Here is an 8,690-nt window from a genome sequence, read left to right as displayed (position 1 = left end):
TCAAGTCCTCTTCACTTTCAGCAAGCAAGGTTGTATCATCTGCATATCGGTTGTTAGTCTTCCTCCAATCCTGTTCTCCATATAGTCCAGTTTCTCAGATTACTTGTTCAGCATACAAATTGAATAAGTATAGTGAAAGGTTACAACCCTGATGCACACCTTTCCTGGCTTTAAACAACACACTGTCCCCTTGTTCTGTTCAAACGACTGCCTCTTGGTCTATGTACAGGTTCCTCATGAGCACAATTAAGTGTTCTGGAATTCCCATTCTTTGCAATGTTATCCATAATTTGTTATGATCCACACAGTTGAATGCCTTTGCATAGTCAACAAAACACAGGTAAACATCTTTCTGGTATTCTCCGCTTTCAGCCAGGATCCATCTGACATCAGCAATGATATCCCTGGTTCCATATCCTCTTCTGAATTAGGCTTGAATTTCTGGCAGCTCCCTGTCGATGTACTGCTACAACTGCTTTTGAATGATCTTCAGCAAAATTTTACTTGCGTGTGATATTAATGATATTGTTTGATAATTTCAGTATTCGGTTGGATCACCTTTCTTTGGAATAGCAATAAATATGGGTCTCTTCCAGTTGGGTGGCCAGGTAGCTGTCTTCCAAATTTCTTGGCATAGACGAGTGAGCACCTCCAGCACTGCATCTGTTTGTTGAAACATCTCAGTTGATATTCTGTCAATTCCTGGAGCCTTATTTTTCACCAATGCCTTCAGTGCAGCTTAGACTTTTTCCTTCAACACCATTAGTTATCATTTGCTACCTCCTGAAACGGTTGCTGTGAAGGTATTTTGTAGATGCAATTAACATTTACAATCAATCAGTTAACTTTAAGTAAAGTTACTCTCAATAATGGGGGTGGGCCTCATCCAATCAGTTGGTCTTAAGGTCTTAACAGCAAAAATGAAGTTTCCAGAAAAAGAAGGAATTCTGCCTCAACACTAACATAGAAATCCTGCCTGAGTTTCCAGCCTGCCTCCTGCCCTACAGATTTCAAGCTTGCCAGTTTCCACAATTACTTGAGCCAATTCCTTAAAATAAATCAATCTCTATCTCTCTGTCTCTGTCTCTCTCTAACTCTGACTGATACAGTGGGAAAGGTTGGAGTTTGAGAGCCAGACATGGGAGTCACAAGCAAAAGGTAGTTACTGGAGTCCTGGGTGGTCTAACATATTAAGCGCTGGGCTGCTAACCTAACGGTTGGCGATCTGAACTCACCCAGCAGCTCCGCGGGAGAAAGACCTGGTAATCTTCTGTAAATATTACAGCCTAGAAAATCCTCCAGGGCAGCTCTTCTCTGTCACATGGGGTCACTATGAGTCGGAATGGACTGGAGGGCAACAACAACTTTGTAACACCCTTACAAAATTTAAGTATTGCTGAAAGATGATGTAACATGTTGGGAAACATCAAAATTTAAGGGCCATACACAGAAAAGTAGGCAGGGAAGGAGGCCAACAAGGGGCAGCCAGAGAGGTTGGAGGATGCCCGCGGGTAAGACAGATGCAATCCAACAGGAGTTTATCAGAGAGGCTCTTCAAAACACGTTTGAATGAGGTAAAGCAGGGGAGGATTTGGTTTGTGACTTGGGGAGTCCACCACTCATGGTGGTCTTCCATGACAACTGAGGGTAATTTTTATTTGGAAGCAGGGGTGCAACAGGGTCAGGAAGAAATCCTGGCCTCTTGGGGCAGAGGCTAAAAGTGAAGGGGCAGTAAAGACAAAATTCTTAGCTCTTCTTATGCCTTTAATAAATCCTTACTGAATTCTGAAGGTCCTGACACTCTTCTTCTCAGGGCTCCTCAGGAATGCTCCTGGTTGGGAATGCGCCCGGCTTCCAGCCTCATCCCCTCAACCCGAGCGCAAGAGCGCAGCAGAGCCACCAGGGGCCAGAGCCTACAGGCCAGTCTGCAAGACTTGGGGCGGGGCCAGCGGCGGGGCGGGCCCTAGAACAGCTTCCGGCTTCCGGCGGAGCTCTCGGTCACCGCGCGCAGCCGTCATGGCAGCCGACGAGAAGGACCCGTTGAGCTATTTCGCGGCTTACGGGAGCAGCAGCTCAGGCTCCTCGGCCGAGGAGGACGACAGCGAGCCGGAGGAGACGAGTCGCAGGGCCCCGGATCCGGCAAACCCTGCGGGCGGCTGTGGAAACAAGGCGGAGAAGCGGCTGCCGGGACCCGACGAGCTGTTCCGGAGCGTGACTCGCCCGGCCTTTCTCTACAATCCTCTCAACAAGCAGATAGACTGGGAGAGGCACGTTGTCAAGGCGCCTGAGGAGGTGAGGTCCCTGACCCCGTTTCCTGGTCTTGGCCCCGGCCTCCGCCCCCTTCCTGCTGAGCCCCCTCCTGGGGACGGGCTGTCCGTTCCCCCACACGCACCCACCCCCTGCGGGATGCCGCACAAGCCCCTCTCACCTCCATCCCTGGGGAGCCCGGGTCCCCTCCCCCAGCCTGGTGGGTTGCAGACCGGACCCGCAGCCCCCGCCCCCTTGGAGGAGGCCCAAACCTCCGCCCTCGGTGCCCCCGACCCCGCGCGGCGAGGACTAACGGTGGTGACTCCCCCGCCCCCCCCCGCTGCAGCTTCTCCCCGAGACCCCTTCCCTTTGACGCCGAAGTGCCTGCGGTGCTGCCTCCAAGACAGTGTCTGCTGCAGCCTCCTGAAGGGGTCAGCCTTGGCGTAGTATCTCTGAGACTGGATTCTTCTTTGGTAACTAAAAGTTATTAGCTTTATTCATTTAGGGAACCCTTTGGCTTTTCACTTGACAGTGTTGTGATTTGATGGAAAATGTGTCTTTAACCTCAAAAAAAAAAAAAAAAGTCTGAACGATAAGCGAACGGCAGGGAGGTGCATGTGCTCCTATTGATCGATCATAGGAACCTCGGTTCGTCACAGTGCTTCTTAATGTGCTTGCTTAACAGCCTCCAAAAGAATTCAAAGTATGGAAGTCAAACTACGTACCACCTCCGGAGACCTACACTACTGAAAAGAAGCCACCACCTCCAGAGCTGGATATGGCAATAAAATGGTCTAACATATATGAGGACAATGGTGATGATGCCCCCCAGAATGCTAAGAAAGCCCGGCTTCTACCAGAGGGGGAGGAGACAGTGGAATCAGGTAAGAAGACCAGACTCTAGTGGTAATATCTTCTTGGTCCCTCTGATGGGTTTAAAAATAATGAGATATTTAGTGAACGATTTAAATCTAGTGAATTAACAAACTGATTATGATGGTCTTTGGATACTTTTTGCTGTATTTTTAGAAAGATTATATGTATATCAGCTAGTAGTATTTGCTGTGTTTTAGGGAAAGGTCATAGATTAGTCAGGCTTTAGAGTGAAATCTCGGTTATCTCATGGTGCCTTATTAGAACAGCATGAATTAATTCATGGATTCTTTCTTGTGATTGAAGCTGTGAAGTACTAAAGGCTTCATTTTATATTAAAGCAGTTGTGCTTTACAGCTAAAACTAACATGATAAAATGAATTTAATTGAGCAGTATTACATAGTATTAGGAGGAGAATGACTTAATTGGCTTGCTTTATTGCATAATATACTCTCATCTCTTACTTGGACTATCACAGTAATCTCTTCCTCCACAGTCTTACCCCCTCAATTCCATGCCTAACACTGAATCTGATGTTCACTTTCTGAAAGTCATATCTGATTACATAACTCACTCTTAAAACCCTTCACCAACAGGATAGAATCAAGGCCTTCTATGATAGTCACTGCCTCTCTCTCCACTCTCATTTCCCACAGCCCCCTTTTTAGCACTTTAAGATCTTGAAATTCAGTACTCAGTAGGCCATGCTGTTTTATGGTTTCCTACCTTTCAGTAGATGTTACACCTTAGTCTGGATGTTCTTCCCTCCCTCTTTGGCTGGTACACTCATTCATCCTTCAAAATCCAACTCAAAGGAAAAAAAAAATCTCAGATACTACCTCCCTCTAATTATTTGTTCCTCTGTATCTGGTATGCGCTAATGCTATTGATTGCACTTATCACCCTTAATGTGATTATTTGTTCCTAAGTCTGTCTCCTTTATGAAAATGAGTTCCTCAAACAGCAGAGTCCAGATGATGTTTATGTTTATATCAGAGTTTCTAGTATATTGTACGCATTCAGTGGATATTTGTTGAATTGAACTAAGTATATGGAGTATCATTGTTAAGAAAGACTTGTCATTTTTACTAAACAGATTTCTTATCTTCCCACGATACAAGGAGTATTTACTTAGCTCCTTTTACGGCTGTGCAGAGAGTTTGAGGAAAACAAAAATAAGGGTAACTGTCAGGAATTCTTATTCTAGTTTTGATTTACCTAACTTTCCATTTCTTTCACTGATTCCCCAATATGGATTAGAAGTCACTGACAACCACACAGCTTCAGTAAATGGCACAATTTTGAAGACCTTAGCTAAAATAGGCATTTATAATACCTTGTGTAGTTGTGTGGTATTTTATATAATTAATAAAATACTTTCATATAGATAATCTTTAATCCTTACAACTGCTTGTGAAACCAGATGGGGAAATGTGGAAATGAGAGCATATGTGACTTGTCCAAGGTCACAAAATGAGAAAATTCCAAACTCTAAAATAGCTACTTTCACACAAATTTTCTAATTTATTAGTCTTAGCATCCTGGTAGAGATGGGACATGATTCATTATTGCTGTTTTATAGGCGAGAAAATAATCTTGGATTAAAGAATTTGCCCAGACTAATTCATACAGCTAGAAGGAAGCAGAAAAGGGATTCAGATTTGGGTCTTTAAATGGAAGTATGCCGTATTTACTCTGGGATTTGATCTCTTGATGCTTTCCAAGCTAGAGTGTTTGAGAAATAGCTATCCTTCTTTAGGAAGAATGGTAGTAAGGACACTAGAGTTGATATTTAAATTGGGGTGCAATAGGCTGGTGCTCTGGTATCTTTGTGTGGAAAATGCCAGGATTACACACGCCGGGGCAAGCAAGAAAGAAAAGTAGAATTATCTTTTTCCAGTTTGATTTTTGAGTTCACGTAGAAGGAGTTCCGAATATGTGGCAAATATCACTGCTGTTTCCATGGGGTATTTCTCTCCTTTTGATTACATTGTGCTTCTCTATCAGAAAGTGAATGTAGGCAATATCAAAAGACAAAAGGACCCAGGGCTTAGCCAGTTCAAAGCTGTACCACGAGATTAAAAAATAATCCTGAAATCTTCTCTTCTGACTTTAATGTTAGTTATTGAATATAACTGTGTATCTTCTTTTTGTAATACATACCTTCCTTTTTAGAAGTAATCTTTACTATTTCTGACTCCTATACCATGTTCACAAAGTCTCTGTAAAGTTGATTTCCCTAACCTAATTTTTTACCTCTTTTTTTTATTCACAAAATAGCATGTATTAGAAACTCCACGCTTTTAACTTCTTAAATTTCTTGAATTACCAAATTACCCTGTTTTTATTTTTCCTTTCTATTTTCTGTCCTTTCACCTTTTTTGCCACGTACCTTCCAAATATTTTAAAGAATGAATCCTCAGACTCATCATTTGCTCAGCACTTCTTGTTTTAGTGGTTGTAAAATGTAGATCAGTATAGTTTAGATATTAATTGAAGCTTTATTAAGTGTAACTAACCATAAAAGCCTGCCTAATGTAGGTAATTTTTTTTTAGAATTTAGGAAGTTATTTTATATCAGTAAGTTAAACGTCTTTATCTCAAGTGACATGAATTCCATAACGGAAAGATTGCTTCCTCACCAGTGCACTCATAGTATCTGCTGTAATATCTGGCACAGAGTAGAAGCTCAGCAAATAAACATTTTCAAGTTTTTTTTCCTGCACTTTTTTAAAGCAATGCCTTGTCTTGTCACTAGGTGGCACTAGCCCTTTTATTCAAATCACTGATAACCAAGCCAAACCCCTTGCGGTCGAGTTGATTCTTACAGTGACTCTGTAGGACAGAGTAGAACTGCTCCATAGGGTTTCCAAGGAGCGGCTGGTGGATTCATACTGCTGACCCTTTGGTTAGCAGCTGAGCTCTTAACCATTGCGCCACCAGGGCTCCAAAGCACTGATAGGGAGTTATTTATCCAGTCTCAGTAGTTTGTGATTTTTTTGTTGTTCATTAAATTTACTTGTACTAAGTGGCAAATGATAAGTAAAAGTGTCTCAGGGTCATCTTTTTAATGTATGTTAACACTGGATTTTATAGTGTAAGAGTTAGCAAGTTCTTTCAATTTTTTTTATTACCACTTCTGAAAATGATAATGACAAAAGATAAACGTGATGATAATTAAACTCCAATTTAAAAAAACAAGGGCCTTGGCTTATTGGAGCTGTATGTCATATTAGTTGGTTTGTAGAGATAGTGTTTTTGTATATACGTGATAGATTACTGTTTAAAACTTTGGTTTGTAAATTCCTGGGCTGAGTTGTTGATCTGAATTACATTTTATCTCGCTGCCTAAATAAACCCATAGTGCACTATGAAATATATGAGTGACATTGCCATGCTGTGTTTGAAGATGAATGGACCTTTACCTGCTGTTGATAGAAATTATTGTCCACATCAACAATTGAGATACTCTGAGCATGGTGCAGTCAGTAGAAGGCAATCAAAGACTTGAGAAGAGATTTTAAATATATTTCCTTCAAAGAGTTTATGATCAGATATCAGTGGCTCCCCAAATTTTTTAATAGGAATGCCCCTTTCAACATCAGAATTATTTTGTAGAGCACCACATGATAGTAGTTGAACTTTTGAGTATCTGTTGATCAAGAAAATAGTCAAAAATTACAATGAATTCAGTAATGTGCTTAAAATTAATTTGTATTTTATAAATCACAACATCTATGTGTTGTTTATTGTAATCTATGTGCAGTTCTTAAAATAATGCCAAGCAGTTGGGGAGTTGCAACTAGTCTGTGCTGCCCTGTGTTTTTATTGAATCATGTATACTAGTTGGATTTTCTCAATCAAATAAAAGGAATCACTTTTTTGGGTTTGACAGCATTTTTATTAATTGGAAATTTTCTTTTGAGTGCAGACACTAATAACAATTTGGAAAAGTGTGGAAATCATGAACATTGTTTTACCTGCTCCCTCAAATTTTCCATAGTATGAAGAGGGAAGATGTGTATTTTCTTTTGCCATTAGAATATTCTAACCTTTCTAGAAATGGAGACAAAAAGTTAAAACTAACTACTTAGGACAAATTGAAAATAGGAATTCAGTAAAATCTCTATCCATGAATGATCTTCTTAATCTCAAAATACAAAGATTTTGGGGAGTATAAGGTTGAGAAGGAAGTTGTTTTTGAAGGAGAGGAAGCAGAGTGCCAGGAAGAAGACAGCTGATAGCCATTTAAATAATGGTAACTTGTTATCTATTTTTTGTACAAACAGTTTGCACCATTGTTACAAAGTATAAATTGTATATAATTGTATACAATGTGTGTACTGTAGGATATTGGGGAACAGCTTTTTTAGAACAAGTCTTCTGAGTTTCTCGTTTTAAGCTACCTTAAATATAGCATTAAAGGGTCACTTTGTGAGTCTTTTTTTAAATAACTCTACAATTTAAAAAATTACTTATTTTCATTTGCACTCTAAATCAGAGTTCTAAAAGTTAATTTTTGTTTATTTGGAAATGTTGACAGAAACACTTGATAAGGGTGACGATTTCATATAAAGTCAAGGACATTTTAATAATTAACTTTTTTTTTTTTTAATTACTGATTGAAACTCTTCTTTCCTATTTAAAGATGATGAAAAAGAAGAGCATACACCTAAAAAGCGCAAGATGGAATCAGGAGAACCAGCAAAGAAGAAAAAGTAGAAAAAAAAAAAGACAAAAATTTCTGGACTGTGAAACTTGTTGAAATGTTTCTTTGGGCAGATTAAGTTAATACTGTAAATTATTATGACACAACATCTCCATGAAAGTGCATATGTTAATTAACTAATAAGTATTGTCATAGGAACTTTCCACTGAAGAACACATTTTTTATTTAAAACCTGTATGTATTTCAAACTCAAATGGTGACTTGTGATTGTGGAATTGACAACACTTGGATGCATTCTTGCTATCACAAAATGGGTGACATGCTTTGAGAGTTTTGTCATGTGTTGACATGCCAATGTTTTATGAACCTTTTATAAAGGAATATATTTTTAAAGTAAATGTGTTGTAATGTACTGTGAACTTGTAGGGTGCTTTTCAGCAGTGTACAGTGTAAATAGATCATGGAAATAAAAGTACTTATTCAATATTACTATTACTGTATAACATTAACATTTAAATATTTGTGATAAGTAGCGTCTTTGCCAGGTGACGTTTTAGGTTGTAAAAGTATTACCGTTTAGGGAGTGCCTCCTATGGTCCAGGTGTTTGTGTGTATGTTATCTCTGTTCCTTAACCTAGTAAAGTAAGTATTATTACCCTCATTTTACAATAAAGAGAGATTAAGTAACTTGTCCAGTGTTACACAGCTGGTGAATGGTGAATTTGAGATTTAACCTAGGACACTGAACTCTAAAATCGTCACACTAAACCACCCATCTGTCAATCAAAATTTACCCATCTTAACTGCATCAATTGCCATCTCTCCCAGGTAGTCTTCCGAGGTAGTTAGTGGAGATCCTTTCCTCCGCTGACTATATTACCACACTTAATCACATACCCT

General features: G+C 39.8%; 1 protein-coding gene across 1 annotated transcript; it reads left to right on the top strand.

Moving 5' to 3' along the window:
* Positions 1–2,013: 2,013 nt before the first annotated feature.
* Positions 2,014–8,483, top strand: CUNH1orf52 (chromosome unknown C1orf52 homolog). The gene is made up of 3 exons (XM_004369115.1): positions 2,014–2,292; positions 2,933–3,131; positions 7,770–8,483. The coding sequence occupies exons 1-3, from the start codon at positions 2,017–2,019 to the stop codon at positions 7,841–7,843; spliced, it is 549 nt and encodes a 182-aa protein (XP_004369172.1). The 5' UTR covers positions 2,014–2,016; the 3' UTR covers positions 7,844–8,483.
* Positions 8,484–8,690: the final 207 nt, after the last annotated feature.

The sequence above is a fragment of the Trichechus manatus genome, unplaced genomic scaffold, assembly GCF_000243295.1.
Source record: "Trichechus manatus latirostris isolate Lorelei unplaced genomic scaffold, TriManLat1.0 scaffold00003, whole genome shotgun sequence".
Taxonomy (NCBI): Eukaryota; Metazoa; Chordata; class Mammalia; order Sirenia; family Trichechidae; genus Trichechus; species Trichechus manatus.
This window is presented reverse-complemented; position numbering and strand designations above follow the sequence as displayed.